Source organism: Empidonax traillii, unplaced genomic scaffold, assembly GCF_003031625.1.
Source record: "Empidonax traillii isolate 1590-97213 ecotype Southwest subspecies unplaced genomic scaffold, ASM303162v1 scaffold271:size677799, whole genome shotgun sequence".
NCBI lineage: Eukaryota > Metazoa > Chordata > Aves > Passeriformes > Tyrannidae > Empidonax > Empidonax traillii.
Window position 1 is genome coordinate 90,192 of NW_020955464.1, and position 23,640 is coordinate 113,831.

The window sequence follows — 23,640 nt, forward strand, 5'->3', positions numbered from 1 at the left end:
GGACTATGAAGTATAGACAATAATTTTGCCATATTCAAGAGATGGACTGGATGACCTGCTAGCCCCTCCTACTGATATCTTAGTTATTTACTGATAATACACAATATTCAGATAGTCATTTGCTAACTCTTACTAATACTGCTTAAGGGGTCAAATAAGTGGTACTCTGATCCAGAAAATGCAGGTGTCTGCCATGCATCAGAGGAATGCTTGGCAGCTACCACCCTCCAGACTAATGCTGGTGTGTAATGGCCACCAGCAACCATGCTGGAAGGTGGCAAGGCTGTGACTGACTCGCTCCCACTTTAACCAACACCACCCAGCTTTGAGGTGAACCACAGCAACAGAGTAAGTTAAGCTACAGGCTTAAGCTACAGGTTGATGTCATTTATATCCATCATAGAAATGTAATGAAAAATCACTTTATAGCAGTTTTATTGTTCTAATAGATTATTACAGCAGAAGACTCTTGTAAATAACAGTTAAAGAGGTTACTGAAATGAGGCTTTTTCAGTTATGAAGACATAATATCTTCAAATGAGGTACTGTATGTCAGATTTGCTGCTCTTTTCCTAATGCAGAACAAGAAAGCATTTGAATACTGAATTTTTTAATCTGAAATGAGATAAGGAACCTTTTAGGCCACACAATACAAATAATTAAAAATTGAGCATATTAGCCGCTTGAGAAAAGATATTCAACCCAATTTTTTTTTACAAAACCTTTCTTCTTTCACTGGAAACCAAAGAGTATTCAAAAGAGAGCCTGTTTCAACAAAATTCTTGGATAAAAATGACCTGCCCCCTTTATTAGCCTGTATGATGATACCCAGACAAGTATCGCATTGTCTGTGATGGTACTCCCTAGGGAATTAACTGGTCAATATACTGTTTAAACTTTTTCTAAGAGTTTGGTGTGTGGTCAACATAAGTATCAACCTCAAGATTTGATTTTTCAGACCTACAGCAAATGACTTTTACATAGCAGGAGTAATTGGCAGTGATTGTAGACTGTAGTCCACAGATTCCTGTGAATTTTTTGGCTATTGTGAGAGAACTGGAGAAAATAAGTCCAAGTCTATATCATGTGTGGGAAGTGTCTGTAGTTTTTAGTGCTCTTCTCAGCCCACCTGTTCTCTGCCACAATTGACCCATCCAGTTACACCACATACCTAAACAATCTGCATCTCATCATAGCTCCTCTTGACCTTTTCTTCTACTCTTCCTCTTTCACACCTGGACATGCCCCTTCTTTCTGGCCCCTGCAAACTTCTCCACCATCTCTCATCCCAGAATTCATCCTACTGTTACATTCCAGGTGCCAGGGGATACAATCCCTTTATGCTATTATCCACCACAGTGATACTGTATGAACAACAACAACAACAAGAAAAAGTGGAGAAAATACCTTGGCCCTTGCAGGGCACAGTGAAACATTATCAGAATAGCCCAGTTCCTCAGTGGATTTATCTTAACTCTTGTAAACTCTGCTGAGAGTATGCAAATACATTGCTTTTAGAAATTTAGGAATTAACCAAATGTTATCAGGTTTCTCAGGAAGAACAGGAGGTATGGCCCTGAAACTACCTTCTGCTAAATTTGAAAGTCCTCATTCAAATTACAGAGCTGCTGGGGGTATAACTTGTTGGCTGAAATACTTGTAATGATGCTATAGAAAGCATTTCTTCTCGTTTCTGTCTCGCAAATTCCTTGAAGGGGAAAAATAAAGTCTGAAATAGAAATACGTGCTACTAGGGCTACATGGGAACTGACAAAGGTATAAGCAACTGAGAACAAGGCATTACAAGGGGAGACAACTACAGATTTCACACACAGTACAGTGAGGGGTCTGTTATACATCTTCCACGTAAAATAACATCCTGATCTCCTTTTCAGTCAGAATAGTATTAAATGAGTCTTTTAGTGTATAAGAAAAGATACCTAGTTATGAGACAACTTCCAGTTGATGTAAAAACCTAGATAGGCTCCACCTTGTACATCAAAGAAATTTTGAGAGTACAAACATGTCAGATACAGACTGAAGAGTCAGACATTTAAAGGGAAGTGATGGCAAGCGTAATTAACCCAATTCAAATTCAGAATTATTTTAAAGAATGTTAGACGTATTTTTAATACTGAATAAGTATGTATTTATTACATGACACTATTTAAAAGTCCCCAACCCTTTAGAAACACACTTGCCAGAAAGATACTGTGGGATTATTATGGTTATGACCAAATAAATTGAAACATTCATAGCTAATGGTGGCAGCAAATAGTTGAGCATTGCAGGAAGCTGCCATTGGTAATTTACATATTCACTACTAATTGTGCCTATGCATAATAGAGATTGTTCATATTTGCATTTGCTGCCCTCTGAACCAAGTTATTTTCCAGTGGCATATATTCACTTTCACTGTAGGTAACTTTCATTAGTGGTAATTAAAGGACAATTTTTACTGCATTATGCTACAGGAAACAAGAAGTGGTTGCTAAGATTGATTAATATCTAAACTAAGTTCTAGACATGTAATCAATCTCATAGGCACAAGAGATTGTTCCTGTTATATAATGAAAAGTAACAGGAAAAAAACCCCCTATTTATTCTGAATAGCCAGTGCTTATCCTTTAAATTCTGTTGGATTGCACTAAATGGCCTGATTTATTTTTAAATGTTCCCAACAGAGAATAGCCTCAGTCTATGTGTAATGACTTTTTACCTTCATTATCTGCACAGTCTGTGTTTGGGCTCTGACTGGGACAATACCAAGGAGGATGTCAATGTTATCTTAGTATGGAAGTGATTTTCTGGTAGGCAACTGCATCTGAGGATTGCTGTGCATTCAGTCCCATTCCTTTTGCCCTCAGTGCTACTGAAGATCGTCCTTTTCAAACACTTCTCAACCACACTCGGTATTGCTTCCAGTTGAGGCTTTACTGTTTCACTGGGAGCTGGAACAGACCCAAGAACTGTAACGTGTTTTTACTTGCTGAAAAAAGTACTATTATGTTGTGCCTTATTTTGCCATCCAAATATTGTGCTGGGTAATACTGTCACTGCAGAATTGCTGTCAAATATTTATTTTTATTGGGGAAATAGCACTCCTTCTGTAGTAGCATGATGTTATCATTTAATTATTTTTTCTTTTCTGCTTTGTGATGGAAAGCTGCAATTCAATGAAGTATATATTTAAATGCAAAAGAGGCACACCAATTAATCAGTACAGAATACGAATGCTTTTAATCTGCATCAAAAAAACGGTGGTGCTTAGAAAAACACCAATCTTCTAAATAGAAAGAACATAAAAGTAATTCCTATCCATGCTCAGATTTTCTCAAATACAATGAAAAATTGCAATTGTGGGATTAAATTATCTTCACAATAATATATTCTTTTAAAGCTTTGCATTATGCTAAGCACATTTTGATGAATCTTTAATTTCTTTTTATTAAGAATAAAACCAGACTTATACAAATAATTTTAACTGTTAAAAAAGTAAAAAATCCACAGAGATAGCTCATATATTGGCTCTGAAGCACATATGTTTATTGCTTTCTGGTTTTTATTCATCCACTGTACCAAATACAGAAACTTAGTACTGAAGCTGGGAATAAATTAGTCTGGGTATATATAGGATGGTTAGGTACAGCCATCAGCATGGAGCAATCAGTTTTGAGGTGTGTATAAATTAGATGACAGCATTATTACAATCAACTCTACATTATCTGCGATCATAGGGGACTGGGAACTGAAGGAGAGCTGAAAAACCTGGATGTTGGAGATGCTCCAAGGAACACCAGAGACACTTCAGTTCTGTGTATGGCAAATGTAGTCCAAAAGAGTTCATTAATTCTGTGTTCAGCACTACTCAGCGGTCTCAAGGCAGTGTTTGTAGTGTTGCATGAATTTGCAAAGCCATCTTAGGCTCTGCTTCTCAAGGAAGCAGTTATAGCTCTGCAAACAATGTCTGAGCCAGTAAGTCCCCCTAAGCCTGGGGTGGCTCTATATGCATTCACTCTGAAACATTTGTGTTTGTGCTATTCTCATAGCCTTTATCAAGCTGTGCAAAACAGAACAGAAATTGTGCTAACAGTGTTTTCAGACTTCAGAACCTTTCTCAAGACTTTAAGCAGTGGTTTTTCATTCTGCTAGGGATGCTTACTCCACAGAGCTGAGTGAGTAGGACACTGCAGATACGGGTCACCCACCCTTTCAGTGCCTGATTTCAAATCAGGGACACAGGAGACTTGTCTTTGGGACTGCTGTATTCCCTTTCACTGCTAATTATGCAAATATTACTTTTTCCTGAGTAAGGTGTCTCTCTGTCTGCTTCATACCAGGAGCTCTACGCAAGGTGAAAAACCTTTCCCAGGGAAATTTTTATTTCATATATACACATCAAAGCAAGACTTCCATTTTAAAGGATTGGCATCCTCCAAGAAACAGCTATTAAATCAGGAAATCCCAACCTACTCTCTGTGAGTGGGCCAAACCTGCATGGGTCTATTCAGAAAGCTGACTTTATTTCATGCCTACCTCTTGCAATAGAATGACTCTTTTCATATTCAAATTACCCTTCCAAAGCCATAAAATAAAGGAAGGAAAAAACCTCATTTGCTAATAAAAAGGATTACTCCCAAAAATCCAAATTCTGCTTTAAGTGGTTCCTTTAAAGTCAGCCCTTCCTCAAAATGTTTTTGTAACAAAATAGTTTAGCCTCATTTGTTACTGGTGTAAGAAGCAAATTTTGTCATTTCTCACAAATAGTCATCTTCCCTGGTGTAGGTCTAGGAAGAAAGAAATAGATTTTCTTGAGGTTCTGAATAGATATGGTTGTATCACCAGGGTCTAGATCTTCCACTTTTCCCATCGTTCCCAATGGATGCCTTCTCTGCCTTGGCAATATGTTGAGGGATTAAGATAAGCCTACCTTGTGATGGGCAGCTGGAAGAGACAACAGCACAATGGACCCAGATTGGGATCTGGGAATGGAAGGTATGGAAGGAATTCTTTGATGCAGTGAAAGTGGAAAGGAAAAGTCAGGAGGCAACCTGATGGCCAGAGGCTGAGATGAGAAACATGAAAAAATGGGGACCAAAATTAAATAGGCCAAAGGAACTGGGGATCCAGCAGAACATGGGGGGAGAACAACTGAGATGACAGATGGAGAAAAGGGTAGTGGAGGTGACAGAAAAGGAGGACTGTTGACACCAGAGCACTGCTGAGGAGCAAAGATAAGCATGCAGGAGGGATGAAGAGAGTTTTGTGAAAAATGAAGTTGAGACGGAAAGCAAATCCTACAAGTGAAAATATATTGGAGGAGAAAGGTCACGTCCGAATACAGTAAAACTATTTATTTTTTGTGCTGCTCTTATCTTGCGCATTCCTAAAGCCGCAATTTTGAATCTTATTATTTGTGTGCTCCCAGCAGCTCGGGCTGCCTAGCAATGCCTGGCTGGCTGTGCCGGTTCTGCCGCACAGAGCTCGCCGGCTGCCTAGCAACTGGCGTGGGGGTGCAGTGGGGTCCCTGGACAAGGCTCAGGGAGGCAGTCCTGCCCTAAACACCCCTGCTCCTGCGGCAAGGCAGGAGGGAACACCTCTGGTTGTTAACAGCTGTGACGAAAACCTTAACAATATTCATTGGAAAAAAAGGGCGCGCGGAGGTGACCGTAAGAGTGCAGAAAGCATGACAAATTGTCTCCAAGAAGCAGGAACAGCCCCATTCATCTCTGCAATACTGAGACACCCTGTGATGATAACTGAAATATCAATATGGGTAATTATTCTGGTTCTTGAGTAAGGCTCTGTGGGCTGGATCTAAAGAACAGGAAAGCAAACCAACGCCATGCAGCTTCTTGGGCAGCTACTTCTGATTTGGTGTAGGAAATACCAAAAAGGCAAAATTTGGTTCCAGGAGAAAAAAAAGGTATAGTATTAAGTAGTCACACTGGATTGCCCCAGTACAGCCATACTTATATAACTACATCACTGTAATCAACAAAAATTTTCTTACAAGAACATGAGACTTGGCATTTGGCAGCAGAGTTGATGTGACTGAACGGGCCCTGTGTCCTCTGTGCTTCCAGCTGCCCCCTCAGATCCCTCATCTCCCTTTCCATTGCACTGTCAGAAGTACTTGTGCAGCTAAACAACCGAATCAGGAATCGATCCAGCTGAGAAACAGTCCAACAAAAAATAAAGGGTTATTTTCCAATCAGCGCTACTGAGGCAAGTACTGTTTGTTCCCAAGGGAAAAACAAAGACACATGCCAATCTATGGCCTAGAAAGGGGAATAGACAGTTACAGAGCTACACAAATTACAGTGCAGGAGAAGTTGCTTTGATGCTCCTACTTTGATGCTGTTCTAAACAGGTGCATTTAGAACAGAGTCTCATTTTTCTGTCCCAGTCAAAAATGGGCTATGGCCCAGAAAGACAGTATTGACCCTGGAGATCATCATGCCCCACTGAAGAGGAGCACATCTCAGATAGAAAGTTGAGGCACTGAGAGGTATATAAGTATATTTTACTCTGTAGGATCTCATTTGGGTGATTGTGTGGAGTTTGATGAATATAATTTTTTCCTCTACCAGTCCAGCCACCCCAGCCAGGAAAATTTTAATTCCCAGCTCTCTTACATACTATAAGTATCTTGAGTAAGTTAGGTAACTTTTCCTTCTAGTCAGCAGTTTATTGCCTGGTGCAGTGAGAAAGTGTGATAGCTCAAAAAAACCCAAAGCCAACCAAAACAACAAACTAAACCAAAGCAAAAAATCCAACAGAATAAAACAGTTTCTAAAGAAAATCCCAGCGAATGCAGTTCAGTTGCACACTACTGTCTTCAGCAAATATCAGCTCAAGTCCAAGATTTATTGGCTGCAGCTCAGTGCTAGATTTGTGGTTCTGTTAGCTTTGCCAAGGACTTTGTAGCTACTCGAATGTCTCTCTGTGCTTTCAGGTGTTTTGGAGTCGTTCAACGTACACACCATGCACAGTCATAGAGTCAGCCTGGATCTGTTGCATCTGTGTCAACGAACTCTCCAAGAACCTCAGACATGAGGAACACACAGCAAAGACACTCAAGTGACCCTGCAGAGAGTCATTTTGAAAGCAGGAGGGCTTGCATGGGACAAAAGTTAATAAGGCCTAATCAGCTGAGCATGTCCACACCAGAATTCCCAGTACCTCTTATATTGGATGGCATTCACAGCAGTACTGTCATGGTTGTATGGCACTCAGTTAAAAAGTCCTGCTTGAGTTGACCTGGAGCCAGTTTGGGTGTTTCTGTATCTACCTCAGGTGTATCCCCCAGGTGTGGGGACAATGCCCAGCTGTGCCCTAGAGGCTGCAGGAAATGCACCTGTCACAAGGTGGCGACCTTTGATGTGCTCTTCCAATGTCTCCTTGAGTTGTGAGAACGTTTTGACATAGAGTTGGTAGGGGTTTTTTTGTTTGCTCAAGGCCTTTTGGGTTGAGATTCACTGGAGAGAATGAGGCTGAAAGCCCTCCTGGAGTCTCTGCTCTACTGCTTGACATGGATGTGTTTCTTGGGAGCCACCACTGCCCTGCTCAGCAGCTGTCCTGCCATCTGCTTGTAAGACAAAAGTTGCCCACCAAAGTGAAGCACAACATGTTCGGCAAAACACACGCCACTGATTTTTCTCATATTGAAGGAAGTTGATGTGCAAGGCCCCACACATCTGCCGTTTCTTGATACAGGGGCAGCCATAACATATTAAGATGCGCCAACAACAGTTGTGCTACATTTAAGGATGTTAACAGCTTCCATGAAGCCAGTCTGTGATCTGTAGGCAATTACAGACTCATCCAAGGCAATGTGTGTTAAGCAGTTTGCAGCCAGCCTGAATAGAGAATTCAAATTTGTCATTGTATTATGCTAGCTGAAAACAAGGAGAAGCTAGTGCCCAAGGCAGCACAGTTGCCCTGGGACACATTTAAAGCTTTTTTATATCTCAATACAGTTTCAGAACATTATTTTACATTAAAAAGATACCTGAAATCCAAAATAAAATGTTTTATTGGAAATTACATGCTATCCTAAAGAGAGTTATTGAAGCCACTTTGGAAACGATTTTGCTAAACTGCCAAATAAATCACTAGAAGATAGCGATGTAGATGCATTTCTATCCCACAGAAAGTGCTGTGAATGTACGAGCTCCTTCCTCTCCCAAAAGCGCCCTTTCTTGGCACCTGTCTAGCTGTTCCCAGACAGGGGCTGTTTTTTTGTAACTCCAGCTGCAAAACCTTCTCAGGCCCACTGGTTCTTCCCAGGCTCCCTACTCTTCATCCTTACCTCCACAGTTCTAGGCTGAGATGCTGGAGTTCATTGACCTCAGAAGGGAAGGGAGATCTATGTTTCCTTCTTTCCAACTTAATCTAGAGACAGCAGCAGGTATACCAAGGCATCCTGACCAGAACAGTTTTCAGGGCTGCAAACAGAAGACAAACTCCAGAGGACATGTAAAATACCACACAATTATCCAGAGATCATAGTCTGGTCTTACTATAATGTGCTTGAGAGTATTTTTTTCTGAAACATTCTAAACACACTGACTTTTCACTGCTGTGTGGATTTCTCTGGGACAACTTCTAAAATGCAAGGACTAACACCGATTGCATTTGTAACTGTGGGCACACAGCACTGGCTTGAACAGCGAACCACGGAGGTGGCTTCCTCTGCACCTGTTACTCATTGCAAAGGCAGGCTGGGACATCCCAGCAGACTTTCACCTGCTGTTACTGGCTTTGCTTCTGGCAAATTCAGGATTTTGGTTACAGAAAACACATACACAAGAGAGACTGTGCTAGATAATTACCAGACCCTTGTCTTTCATACCTTTGCAACAGCCAAAGGAGGACCTGAACAATAATTAACAACTGAGGTAAATGAGTTCCAAGAATAACGTATTTACTCCAGTCAAATATTTACACTATTCTTATAAAACTAGATCCAGGAAATGGCTAATTGTCAGTAGTTAATTTGGGGCAGCTCTTCACAAAGATCTACGCAAGCTAGATTCATTATTTCTCCCATCCTCTTGGGGAATAATAACCCACTGGAATAGACTAGTTGCCCCAAAGCGTGATCCCTGTATCTTTTTTGTTGTCGTCTCTGGAATGGACTGCCCAGGGAGGTGGTGGAATCACCATCCTTGGAGGTGTTTCAGAGAAGACTGGACATCAGACTCAGTGCCATGGTCTAGTTGACGTGGTGATATAGGTTGGACTGGATGATCTCAAAGGTCTTCTCCAACCTAAATGATTCAGTGATCTTCCAAATTCCTAACCTGTCAGGTGGCCGGATAACCACTCTTTTGGCCTCTCCTGCAGAGAGGTCCTTGAGGCAGCAGTGTGGGGCTGGGGCTTTTCTGAGTGGGGTGGGGGAAGGACAGCAGGGTATCCTCTCGCCTCTGGACACCCTGAGGGACACCAGGGTCTCCTCTGGTCTCTGGGTGCCCATAGGAACGGCCCGCCAGCCCCGCTGCCGCCCTCCCGCCCCAAGGGCCAGGCTGGCCGGTGAATTGCGAGCTCGGCTCCGCCATCTCCGCGGGCGGTGGCCATCAGCGATGCAGTCGGCGCTGCCTACAGCTCCCGACTGCCTCTGCACAGCAGGGGCGGGGTTTTCCTTTTTTTTTCTTTCTTTTTTTTTTTTTTTTTTTTTTTTTTTTTTTTTTTTCTCCTTCTTTCCACTCCCCTTGGAGGGGGAAGGATGGGTGGGGAAAGCGAGCGTTCACGAAAGCGAGGCGAGGAGGAATCCCACAATACCAGGCGGGTTGCGAGCCCGGCGCTGCCGCTGTCTCTTTAATGCAAGAGGAAGCGATGCGGAGGGGTGGAAAATGGCAGAGTTGCAGATGTTGCTAGAGGAGGAAATCCCTTCTGGCAAGCGGGCTCTCCTCGAGAGCTACCAGAACCTCACTCGAGTCGCCGACTACTGCGAAAACAACTACATCCAGGTGAGGGGCGGCGGGGCAGCGCACTGGGGGCGGCCGACAGGGCTGGGCTGGGCTGGGCTCTCCGGAGCGGGCGGCGGGGCCGGAGCCGCTCGAGGGGCAGCGGCGCTTGGCTGCCCCCGCCGCGGCTCCCGCCCCGCAGCCGGTCTCCAGCGTTTGCCTTTTCTTTCAACTTTCCCAGCTGAAGGGCCAGGCTTCCCTCCCCCCGCTCCAGAGGGGAAGGGAGGGGGTTATTATGTCAGTCCGGCTCCGAGGGGAGGGTGTGTCTTTTTTTTTTCCCCCCGCCTTTTTTTTTTTTTTTTTTTTTTCTCCTTCCCCCTCTGTATTTGTTTATCATGAGTCACATCCCGGAGACCTCCCAGGGCTGGGGTGGGGGGTGAGTGGGGCGCGGGGGCCCCCGAGCCTCTCCGTCCGGGCGGCTCAGCCCCAGTATCCCGGGTTTCCCCCCGGCTTCCCGGCAGTGGGGTTCCCTCTCGGGGAGCCGGCGGGCCGCGGGGCGGCGGCCGGGGCGGGTGCGCCGCACGTGGGGCGCGGGTGCCGGGCGGCCCCGCACCGCGCTCCGCCGGGGCCCGCCGGCAGCGCGGGGCCGCCACCGCAGCGGCGCGGGGGCGCGGAAGGGGCCCCGCACACATCGGGGTGACATCACGGAGCTCGGCCGTGGGGGGAGCCGCGGGGGGAGCCGCGCCGGGTCCTCCTCGGCGTGCGGGTCCCGGCGGGGCCGAGGGAGCCGCGGTGCTGCGGGTCCGCATCGCGGCCGGGAGCGGCGTGCGGGGGCAGGAGGCTGCCCGTGCGCTGGCACTGCCGTGTGAGCGTGAGGCGGTGTTTCAAAATGGCAATCTGTGCCTCTCGCAGGCTGCCCGACTCAAACACCCTGCAACAGTGATTGCGGACCGGGGCTCTGGTGCTGGAAGAGGCTCTATTGGCTGTAGAGTCTCTCAACCGGTCGGTGTGGATTTTTCTTTTTTTCTCCTCCCCTAGATTGCCAGTGGTTCTTGGCCTTGCTTGAAGTCTATTTTTGTGAAGCTACTTTAAGCACAATTTATTATTATTATTTTTTCAGGATTTACATCACATGACTCTGTAAGTCTGCATATTTGGTCATACTGATGTGGATACAGAACCATCCAGAGAGGTTGAAATGCAACTTTTTTTTTTTTTTTTTTTTTTTTTTTTTTTTTTTTTTTTTTTTTTTTTTTAGAAAAAAAAATTGAAGACGAAAGGCAAACACGACTTACTAGACAGCTTGTAAAGTGAACTTGTTGAATCTAATACTAGATCACCTGTGATGAGTATTTAATATAGGTTATTAAAGTCTCTTTTCCATCATTGCTGGTAACCTATCTTACTATAAACTATTTTAGTGTTAAATGGAGCAGCAAATAAGGAAACACGGTTTTAATAATATGAAGTGATTTTAAAAAAATAAATATTTGGATTAAAACTGTTCTAACAAGACATGTTTTCAAATTTTGGGGTTTATTTTGTGATATATGAGGTAGTATGAGTTAATGTCTATTTATGCTTCCGAGTCGTTAGCTCCACCCAAAGAAAGCTGCTGATATAAATGCTTCTTAGAGGCGAGGTTCATTTGGTTTTACTCATGGGAAATATGACAAATAGATGGCTATGGTAATTGCTGCACAAGTTTTGACCTGTCTCCTGCTCCTGACTTTTTCCCTGTGTCAGAAAGTTACAGAGAATCTTCAGTTACATCATTTTCTTCAGTCATAAAACTTGTCTTTCTTCCAGAAAACAAGCCAAAAAAAACCAACATTGAGCAAGTTCCCATCTGGTCATTTGGGGTGGCTTTTCGTTTTCCCTTTTTTTTTTTTAATTTAATTTGGTAGCTCATTTTCACCTCAAGTATCAAGGTCAGCTGGATGTGGGATTGATGTGGTCTGTTTTATCTGTGTACAGCTGTGTTTACCCCTCTTGAAAGGAAGCTGGAATTCTAAAATTCCTAAGGAAGACTTGAGCAGTGGCTTTGGAAAATGCATACCTCACTTGTATTTTACATGTACTGTACATTTGCTTGGTAAAAATGGTAAATATATTGATAAAATTACATTTTTTTTTTGGTGTTTGGTGGAGGTGGGTTTTTTAATCAGCACTTGATGCAAAGCCATCTGCTGTCCAGTTGGACTACTGAACAGATTATACTGCCAGTGTCTGTGGTGGGGCCACTACCGGATTAGGCAGTATGACCAGGGCACTGGGTTATGAGATTTGGGAGTATGAGTATTGTGGGATGGCAAGGGAGAAAAGGAGAGGAAGAGGCTTAACACACACATGATATAAAATGTATGTGTTTAATGTAATTGAGCATTTTGTAAAAAAGACAGGCCTGAACAAAGAACCTGGCCGTGAAGTGAATGTTAAAATACGTCACAAGTGGTTACATATTGTAACTTACCTAGTAGCATTTAACTGAATCACTTTGGCCTCTTTGAGTAGTTTAGAATTTGGAGAGCTTTCTCTTTTTTCTTGTGGGAAGGGCTATGTGCTCCGTAGTAGGAAAAATTACTGTGTTCTGTCACCCACTCTGCGTTGTGCCGTTGAGGTGGAACAGGTTTGTCTGACTATTCTGAATGCTGGCGCTAACAATTTGTAGTAATTGTAATAGCAGACAGAACGATGTTCTCAGTCTTTTGGTTTATATTCTTTGCTGACTTGAGCAGAAAAGTAATTTACCGCCCCCAATATTGCTGTATTCAGGCTATAGCTGTATTTTTTAATTTTAAAATATAGGAATTTTGTCTCTTTTACTCAATCTGAGAATAATTCTGGTAAAATTCCAGTCATGCTGAGTTTTTGAAGAAAGTTTCCCTTCAATGTCTTTAGGGATTCCTAAAAAAACAAACAAAACAAACAAACAACAACAACAACAAAAAAGAGGAGGAATGGGGGGACAACTCACCTGGTTGGAACTTGGCTCCCAAAGGGTGAATGTAGCTTTAGGGACAGTAAGCATCCTTTTACTGAAGCATTTGGGAAAGATGACAGAATTTGAGACTCTCAAGCTGAAAACGGCTGTTTTTAGAAAAGCAGGAAGCAGTTTCTTGCTAAGGCACATTGTGACTGTATCGGAGTGCCAGCCAGTTACACAGTTTGCCATTCAAATCACGTGTATTTTGGTTATCTAGAAAGTTTATCTGTTAGGAAGGGAAAACAATTCAGGAGAAACAGATCAAATAAGTTTCTAAGGAAGACCTGCAGTGCTAAAAGTACAGTACAGGATGGTGGCAGTCTTGGGGGGGATGGGAGAGAGAGAGAGGGGAAAAAAAAAAGGAAAGGAAACCAAATGTAGAAGTAGTAATTGAAGTAAGTTGTGATGTTTTTGGTCGTGATTTTGGCTTTGAATAGAAGGAAAAAGGCATTACGTCTCTAATCTGTGACAAGATTTAAAATCTGCGATGTCTCTGGTTGGAAGTTTCAGTAACAATCAGATAGGAAATTAGATTTGTATTTTCTTTTAGGTCAGAGATTTAAACTCTGAACTGTTTTAAGAGGAGGTTTTGAACCTTGAATCTTTTAACTGCAAGCATTTTGTCTCCTGAAGTAATTTTTCTTAAATATAGATATAATGAATTTTTTAAATATTTTCAAAACGTAAGTTCCCGTAGCTAATGCCTTCCTCAAATCCTTTTGCCTGCAGATATATTCTTGGACTAGTCCCTTTTAGTGTGCTTATAACTGAAGGGTTATCTGGAAAACTGTAACATAAAGCTGAAGGTACGAGTGAGGAGTTTCATCAATATCCTAGACTAAATGAACTAGATCAGAATTAATACAGAAATAACAAGAAGTTGAAGCATGTACAGTTATAGTTATGATCATTGAAAAATATTAACTTCTATAGAGGTTCTCCAGTCAGTTTTCCGTCTGTATTGAGCTTGTGAGGCATTAGAGTGACACAGGAAACCGGCATCTGCAGTGTTATTGCACTGATGACTTCCTTTTGAATAACTACAGAGAGTCCTCTCTGTGAAAAAAATGCTGCTTACAACTCTGTCCTATTGTCTAAATTAGATATTTCTTGTATCCTTGTTTATGTATACGCAGATACGTAGTTCTCGTCAGTCTCTTCGCTTCTAGACCGCTTGAAGATCCATTTGTAATTTTTCATTTTTAAGATCAAATATAATTTTAATATGATTGTGAGAACCTTAAAGTGGATAGCTTACACTACTTGTGTAAATTCTGAGCTTGATAGTCTCAAGTGGGTACATTTAGCAGCTTTATAAAAATAAATAAGTGAAAGACCTTTTAAGGAAGTAAGTGCTGTGTTGCCTAAATGTGTGGTTTTTTGTTGTCATGTTATTTCCTTCTGTACATTCTGACTGATATGTGGAAACTGAATGATGAATTAACAAGCTATTCTGGGTAAAATGGACAAATCCAGGGGCAGATTTGTTTGACTACTATTGCAAAAAATTTGAAGCATCTTTCCAGTCAGTAGAAAAACAAATGTAGGGGGTTGAGCAGAAGTGTTGCATACGAGAAGTTTCATAAATAACTTATGTTATCTTTCAAGATGCGTGAAGGAATTCTTTGTTTGAAAAACTAAATGTCCTATACACTTCCTATACAGGAGATTAGCATGTATTGGACAAGAAGTAACTTTTATTTTTCTGTGGCTTTTCTTTAAATGTTGGTAACTGGTCTGACACTTAATTTCATTACCTGATGCATGGAAAGTGGCTTAGATTAGTTCAGTACAAAGAAGTTCACTCAGAATGTCTAATTCAGGAAATGACCTGCTCTAAAAGGATAAACTTCTTAAATTGTCACTAATACAAATCCTTTATGTGCTGTGAGAACTTGCATGCTTTTATGTTCATAGGTTAATTAGTTTGTATTGAGAGTAAATAGTGATTTATTCCCCCCCCCCATTTTGTTGCTAAATTTGGAACATTTTACAAAAGAAGCAAATAAAGCTAGTTCACTTGCTGTAACACCAAATATAGTTCAAAATTAGAGAACATCAGAGCAATGAGGTAAAATATGAGCATATCATCCACTATGCTATGTAGGTTTCAATAATATTCTTTAAGAAAAGATGTTAGGCTATACTTTAAAATACTGTCTTTTTTAAGGTAGTTTAAACAAATTTTTGTCAGCAGTGTAAAAGGCACTGGCTGTTCTATGTGTAGTTTTTTTCTAAAAATGATAATACAGTTACAGGTTGGTGGGTTAGGCTTGTAGCTTTTCTGTGCCTTGTGTAGGTCTTCTGTGCCTGTGCAAGTGTGTTGTTTATATTTTGGAAAATACAACTTTATATTTAGCTCAAAAGGAGCGGTAAGGCAATAGTACAACTTCACTGAATCAGCAGGGGATTACCCTGCATATACAGGAAATGTATCCTAGAGTGTTATATATCTGGTTTGTGTCCAACGGAGGTAGATGACATGAGCTTTTCCAAATTTGAAATGTTTCCATTATTTTTGTTACATTTGGTTTAAGAAGCCAGCAAGATGTTGGCTACTATTTCTGCTCCATTTTTCATTAGTATTACAGCAGATTGTTATGTCAGCCCTGTGTTACCTCAATCAGGCGGAGTAAAGTGGATTGGGATAAGCTTTTACAGGTGTGTATTCTTTCTTCCACAAGGGAAGCACTGTCCACTCCCTTCTGTTTGTGCATATGTCAGAAGGAAGAAGCTTGCAGGTTGTCTGTGGTCAGTGTGTGCTAAGTATGATCTTTGTTCCCTGCACTGCACTTGCTGTGCCCAGCCCTGTGGAATTGTTGGAAGGAAGAAAGAAGCATGAATAAGAGAGGCAACAGTCTAATACTTAGTTCCCTCTGATTCTCTGGGAGTTGTTGTAGTAAATAGCTCTTATGGTAAAGAGAAAACAGATTGGGCTTGGGAAAGTCTCATAAAGTGGATCCCATTGTAATGAAGGTAAGAGTACAGGAACAGTGAGTACAAGTAGGAAGTATTGTACCTCTGAGGGCAAAGTTCCAGTAACTATCTGATCTAAGTTTAACAGGGAAAACTCCCCAAATCCTAACTCTGAAAAAAAAGAACTGATGCAACTTCCCAATATCTTTGCTTAGCATTTTGAACTGTCTTTGTCTTAAAGAAGCATAAATGGGGTAATGGAATTTTTAACTGACTCGCAAGGTCATATAGGGACACGCTCTCAGATTTGGGAACAGAACCTGATTGTGTGGACTTCAGTGCTATTCACAAGGGTTCCCTATGGCGCCCCACCCGTCTCCAAATTGCCTCTGTTACACTACAACACAGCAAGAAGTGCGTATCCACAGAAACACGGAGACAGGGTCCACAGAGGCAGCACAATGAATCCCTTGGGAAAATATGCACCTGAAACCATCATTGAACTCATTAGCAGCAATTGCTTTTTAAGAATTTTATGTATCTCCTCTCATAAGAACCTTGAGGTTCTAATTTTTAGGTTTGCTAACTTCTGGAGTTATATAATGCTCACAGTACTGTTTGTCTCTGTGTTGGTGGGTCTTGGCAGAGGCACTAGAAGATGCTGCTCTATTTCTCATTAGTGAAAGCAGTCTGTGTTTGACATTTCTGATGACTGAAATCTTGCTTATCTACAGAATAGTGAGGTGGCATCTGTGTGGACGAAGTGTCAGTTCTGGTATAGCAAGGCATCCTTGAGGGGTAAGAGGGTATCTTGCTCTCTTTGGTTCCTGCATTCAGTTCTTTTTTAGTGACTTGGAGTTGAAAGAGGCATAGTGTGGTTTTTATTTGTTGTTGCATGGTAGGAAATTACTTGTGGGCCGTCAGTTACTCAGTGTCCAGGCTTGTTCATATTTACCCGAGCATTCTTGCTCTCTTTAGTATTTGTGTTACCTGGAGCGGTCTTCCTCTGATGTTATTCCTTCCACCCCATCCTGAATCTGAGCACTGGTGACAGAAGGGGGTGGGCTTGGTCACAGGGGTCTTCCCTTCGCTCCACCCTTAAGTAAAGGGAAGTAACTGCTGAATTTGTAATAGTAGATACTGTGCCTCAGTGTGGTTCCTCCCTTTTCCTGACCTTGCTGGTGAGGCAGCTGCCACAGAGGCTTCATGTCTCCTGTGGGTTACAGAAATAGTCCTTTGCAGCTTTGCACAGAGCTCTTGAGGGCCAAGACCAGGGTGCTGCAGAGAATAGGTCACCATGTACTCCTGAACTGAGCAAGATGGTATCTCCAGGTGCCTTTCCTCGTGCGCCTTTAGCCTGTCAGCATGTCCTTCCGACAGCATTGGAGGTGCTCAATCAAGTGTTTCATGGGCTTAGTGCCAGTTATTCAAATAGAAGGTAGAGCATTTCTAACAGGTGGGCTCTTTGAGGAATCAATTTATTGTATAGCAGATGAAAACAGAACTCTAAACTCCTTCTCTTGGTATTAGAGGGAATGTGTTATTTTCCCTGGGTTAATTAATAGGAGTGTAGGTGCCACCTTTGCTTGAGACTATGCAAATAGTATTGCTCATTACTTAGGCAAGCCCTAAATGCTTGTCATGCGTGCTTTGCAGAGCATATATTTGTTACTATGATGCTGATATTTTAGAAGAAAAGGAGGGATGGGAAACTGCATGAGAGTTTCAGCTTGGAGTGAAATATGTATTTTCAGGTACAACTTGTAAAAATCAGCAGTCTGTATTAAGGTGAGATGAAATTGGTAGGTAACCTGCTGGCTAAGCTGACAAACCAAGTTAGTTAACTCTGAAAAAGATTGACTGCTTACCAGGAGACTTTATTTTTAATAGTATTCTTGTTGAAGATTCCAGATCAAATATGTTTAGTAGGTGCTGGGTTTGGGAAACTGAAAATGTATCTGAAAATCAAAACTTCTCCTGTATAGGGCGTCTCCTATGATGAAGTCTCTTCATAACCTCCACAGGTGATGTGTGCCATCTGTATCTTCCAACATCTCAGAATATTCTAAAAGAACAGTAAAGGTTGTCTCTTGTGCAATGAAATACATCTTTCTTATGTTCCTAATATTTCTTATGTTAAGATAGCAGATATATTTGTGACAGTGTCATCCCTCCTTCTTTCTTCTTCCTCCCCTCTTTGAAGAGCCCAAAGTAATGAATTCTGTGTATTCTTTATATGGCAAGAGTTAAGGTGCAAGCACTCTGCTCCATGCGTGAGGAAGCTCGGATACTGCAGTGCTGTAGAGTGAAAGAACTCATGGGGAAGAGATTCTGCATCACTACCCTAATTTTATTGTAACGTCCAAGACAAAGAAGAGTAAAATGTAGTACTGTTCCTACTTTTGTTAAGAAAGCAGGAAGGCCTCTCAGAACTCGTGCAGAGGAGTCTTGCTAAAACAAATGTTGGTTTGACATCCTTAGAGTTGAGTGTAATGTTTTTACTGGGTGGTCTTAAGGCTATAAATAGTTTGAGAAAAAACATTGTTTGTTTACCGCTTGAAGCATAACAATCCTTGGAAAAGAACTGAAGTGTAGACTCTGCTGGCTGTTTTCACAGGAGTGTTTCACATGATTATACTTTTTCTAAGCTATGCTTTATCAGGCAAGCATGGAGTTTTTTGTTGGCTTTTTTTTTTTTTCCCCAGCTAATCTTTCACCAGATGCGGATCTTTACTTTCATTCTCTGATCTCCTTGTTGTACTTTGCGATCAGTGAATCCACCAAACAGTATTTGTCCTGCGGCGATCATTGTCAGCTGAGCATCTTATTTGACTTTATTGTAGCAGGTGTACTACAAGTTAATACCTTAGTTGTGGTCCCTATGCAATGATTGTGTGTTTTCTGGAGCCTGTGATAAGAAAACGTCTGCACAGAACAAAGAGACAAGAGAAGAACAAGGTGTCCAGGCAGGTGCATCAGATTAATGCATGAATGTCTTAAGTAGCTGCAGAATGCCATGCCATGGCTTGTCTTTTCACATTCATATACCTGGTAATGTTAGTTGCTCTTATGTCACTAAATGTTACTAGTGACATTTCTCTCTTTCCATGAGCTTCTCCTAGTCTGTGGTCTTAATGTGAATTTTCTGATTTCCCTCTCACAGCTCAAGTCTCCTCTCTGCTTGCTGAGATTGCTTGTTAGACCTGTTGACTCATTTACTCTTCTCCTGCTGCCAGATGCTGTGGACTTTTGGTTCTGCTGCCATTGACGCAAGAGTGCTCTCATCACAGCTACTGCCTCTGAAACTCTCACCTGCTTTCTCTCTTCATTGTTTACTTTCAGTCTCATTTCAGATCTCCTCTGAAAACCTGTTGTCCCCTGCCTATTTCTTTTAATTAATCTTTCTATTATTTAGCTACATATTTTACTGCCTTGCAGCTTAAATTATGCAGCTGTTTCTTGTGATGCCTTTTAGACAAACAGCTTCTTACTAACATGCGTTTGAATAACTTGAAACCTACTGCTACTGAAGACATTTATATGCACTTCTTTTTTAGATTATCTTTATTGGCACAGAGTTGAGACTAAAGCCTTGGCTCTATAGTGGTCTGTAACTACCGGAGAAAGCCAGGATGAGCAGGATACAGAGGAAATGGAAGGCAGCTGGGAAGACGTGATGTGGAATGGGACTGACATGATTCTCCCTAATAGTAAAACTCTTAGGAGGCCTCTGATAGATGCAGCTAGCCCTTTCCTTTATAAAGAATTTGTCTTGTTCGGGAAGCTGGTCCTTCTGTTACTCTGAGACCAAGGAGTAGAAGGGGCTTAATGAAACTTCTCTACTTGAAGGTCTTTGGTTCTCTTAAGATGAGGGAAAGTGAATGTGTTGGGAGGAATGGTGTTCTCTTAACATACATGTTAAGGCACAGGTATGCATCAACAAAGTAGAGCTGGACCTGATCCTGGAAGGTTTTTATAAAATATGATTATAGCCTCCAGGGTTCCCACTGAGAAACCTCATGGCAGGTGGCCTAGATGATTTTAGTCAAGATCCTAAGAGTATCAGACTAACAAGTAGAGAAAAATGGATCAGTGCATTTAACATTGGCAAGATCTTTGGAGACCTGGCTGGGGATTGTTCGGCTTTTGATTTGCTGGCTGACTCGCAGGATTTCTAAATCTCTGGGAGGAGCTATTGTTTCTGTGATTCAAACTCCTGGCTTTAGCTGCCTTAGATAAAATGTGCGTCTGGTTTGGAAGTGCTTGGATCTACAAGGGCTCTCTTCAAATACCGTGGGTGTGTTTCCTGCTGCGGCATACCATATGTTCTCCCAGCACTGAAATGATCTGGTTGCTGCAGTAGTCCTGAGATTTGTCTTAATTGGCTACAGGTCTTGAATCTAATTTCTAAGGTGTCTTTAGCTTTGAATATTAGAGAAAATGGTTGTCGCCATAGATGTAATTGAAGCTTGAACTCATACTGCTCACTGTGGAAGAAGTCTTGTATCGCTTCAGTAGTGGGTGTGTCATTTCTAGATATGCATTTCAATCCTCTTTAGCAGTTTGTCCTTTAACTGGTGGAGAGGGATAACAGCCAGTGGAAAACTTACTACGATACATTCTCTCTTTGAAAACCTACTGTCCAGGAACAAGAACTGTAAAATCAGCCCCTGTCAGTACTTTGCAGGGAATGAATATTGACTGTTCGGAGACCAAGGGAGATATTTTTGTAATTATGAGAGAAGCTTGTTTACTGGGTATAGAAACCAAGTATGCAGGGATATTTTACCTGTTGGTTTTTTACTTCTCTGCTGAGGGGAGAAATGTTGCTGGTTTTGGTCCTGAATGCGGGATGTGTGGGGGATTTGAGTGTGTTCCTTGGTCACGGAAGGGGCTTAAGAGTAGATAGAGCATTATCTTTGTTGAATCACTTTCTGCCTTCCTGACAGAAAATGGAAATGGTTTGAAGGATGATTGGAAAGCAATTTGAAGGGTCTTGAGAAACTCCCAGGTTTCTGATAGGAGTGAAAGCACAGGAGGTGTGGGGGGGTGAGAGTGTGTAAATCCTCCTTCACTGTGTTCGGCCACTCTCTTGCTACCTCTGGTGCTGAGAAGAACATTAAAAGCAAATAGTTTTACTGTTTGTTTCCTACCTACAGCAGAGAGCTGGAGAGGTACCTTTAGTTTTTTTCCCAGATTGCTGTAAGGGGTTACTGCAGCAGCAGTGTGAGTGGGGGAGTATGAACTGGAACAGGTACTTACTGACTGAATAACATCCCACGATGCCTGGGGGAATGAACGTGGGGAATACTGTGAGTCATACTTGTCAGTCTCATAAAGCAGGAGGCTTTTTAAAATTGGCCTTGGAGGGGAAGAGGTGTTTAATGGAGCAGTTGTGAAGGAGTTATGCAAATGGAGAACATAAATAATGAGCAAAGACACTCACTTAAACTTCTTGCCTCCTCAGAAAATTACTAAATGCGAACAACTACTGTGAAAGTTAAGAAAAATGCACCATCATTAAGTAGAATGGGTGCAAAAAGTGGCCATCCTTGATGATAAGAAAATTCATCTATTATGACTAGCAAAATTAATTTCTGTAGTTGTTGAACTGGAAACATATTTGCTGTTGGTTTGTTTGGGTTTTTTGCTCTCCAAATTCCTTTGAAAAACAAGAAGGCAGGAAGGTGAAAAGCAGTATCCTATCTTAAGAACTGGCTAGGAGGGGAGGTAGTAAAAAGACCCATCTCCAGTTTTCCTTTGAATGTATCTTCAGTGTTTAGGTTGGGTTTGTATAAAAAGTTTTTCCATTTCTATTCCCCTGTTCATGCAGGAGTTAATTTACATGTAAATACTGTAGTCTTTGGTAAAACTGAGAGCATGGCTTTTTTGTTGTTATTGTTTTTGGTTTTTGTTTTTTTACTGACACAGCCACTTTTTACTGTTTTAAATTAAAGAGTTTTCAACAGAGCTTATGAAATGTAATTGTTCCAGTCCTGGGCTTGCTTGCAGATGCTCACATTGTAGTAGGAATCTTATCTCTGGTAGCTAAGCCTTACCAGCACACTTAATGGGCTTAACATTTGCTTGGACTATTACTTTTGCCTCTTGCAGTGTACAGAGGCCAGCCCAAGCTTTGAAGCAGTTGGATATGACAGATACATTGTCCCACATGCTGCTACACAATTGTAGGTGTCCTCCCTTGGCCTCCCGTGTGTTTTAACCCAGCTTCCTTCTGGGTGTGCAGATGCAGAGGCATTGTGGGCATGGGTGGGTACACACTGTGGCTGGTGTGTTCCTCTTGTGGAAGGACTGTTTCTTCCAACACAGCTCCTCTGTGGCTGTAATAAGGCCACTCACTGTCAAGCTGATTACAGGCGAGGTAGCAAGGTGTCAGGTGGCTCTATGACAAGGGATGAAATGGAATTCAGTTCAGGGGTTTTGCTACTGGAGGGGGAGACAGGGAGTGATGTGGATGTGACTATTCTTATGCATCTGGTTGCATGGAAGTGCAAGCTCTGCTGTCGTCTCTATGACTCTTCGCACTTCCTGCTTTGCCTAAATTTACTCTCTTCTACGTTGTACGTGAAGGGGATGCAGTCTTTAAAATCATGGGAAAAGGCATCATGAAAATACCAGTGGAACTTCAACACTGATTAGAAAACTTTGCTGTAATTGTCTGGCAGAAGCATTGCAGCTGTATTTCTAGGAAAAGTCACTCACTTTAAGTACTGCTATGCTAATGCCACAGCAATTGTCTCACCAGGGACTTTGTTTAGAAAACCAAAACAAAGCAATTCCCTCACTCATGAACTTGGTCTCCTATTGAAGAACTTTCTTGCTTTCTTCTGTTGGTTTCTGTAAGTTAGGTTTTACCTGTTGATGGATGTGGAAATAACCAGAACTAAATAATTTGAAAATACTGTGATGTTGTAGTAATCTGCTCTTCTGTTCATTTTATTTTGGTGGGGGGAAAGAAACAATGAAATATTATTGACTACCATCCCTACTCTTTCTTCTTCTCTTCTCCATTTACCTGAGCCATGTGTTTGTTCTGTTGTGTATGTTTTTTAGAGAAGCTAATTTCCTACTTTTTGCAATTGAAATAACTCAGTATTCAAAGAAGCTTCTGCATATAAGATTTTGAAATGTTGTTGCTAACCATAGGATCAAATTTTAACATAATAAAAAGTAATTATTCAAAACCAAGCTGAATATAGTATGCTTACAGCCACTATCAGATAAAAATTGTAGTCAGGAGTGTGTAAAAGTCTGAGCAATGCTGGCAGCTGTTTATGGGATCAAATAGGAACTATGTTGATTTTCTCCACTTGCATGCAAGTTCTTGTAAAAACAATCACTCCTTGTATTGCAGTGCATTGCTTTGTTACCATGAGATCACTGTATAGCCTGTGTGCTATTCGGGAGTATGTCTTGTGCTGGCAAACAAGCTACTACAAAACTGTGGGGATCCACTGGTTTCTGGTCTTACGTACGTTGCACCAGTGTTGTGAGATGTGCGATGGTTTCCTGCTGGAGTGAGCGTATTCATCTTTGAGACACTAAATAGTCAGCTGTGTGGTGGTACAAAGTATGAGAAGAGAATTTGACCCTATAATGGCCATTGTTTTCTTCTTTAAGAATACTGTGATGTTTGGGAACTGCCTGAACTGTAAAATCTGGGCAGCAGCTGTGTGTCGAAAGTGACTTTCTAAATGTGAGAACTCTTCCTGAATTAGGATCACTTGCAGTCCAGACATTTGCTGGATGTCAGAAGGCCTGTGTAACTCTTGGCTCTGCATTTTAGTGTCTTGAGATTCTTTTGGA

The 23,640-nt window shown here is 41.7% G+C and overlaps 1 protein-coding gene across 11 annotated transcripts in view; it reads left to right on the forward strand.

Annotated features, from left to right (window-relative positions):
- Nucleotides 1-9,711: 9,711 nt before the first annotated feature.
- ABI1 (abl interactor 1) overlaps nt 9,712-23,640 on the forward strand; it is a 77,521-nt gene continuing 63,592 nt past the window's right edge. For 9 of the 11 annotated variants that reach the window (XM_027889741.1, XM_027889745.1, XM_027889739.1 and 6 more), the window contains exon 1: nt 9,732-9,974. In XM_027889741.1, coding sequence (XP_027745542.1) covers nt 9,858-9,974 — 117 coding nt within the window. In that variant the 5' untranslated portion in view covers nt 9,732-9,857. Of the gene's footprint in view, nt 9,975-23,640 lie in introns of all 11 variants that reach the window. The other 2 variants (XM_027889748.1, XM_027889749.1) reach the window with 1 other exon arrangement.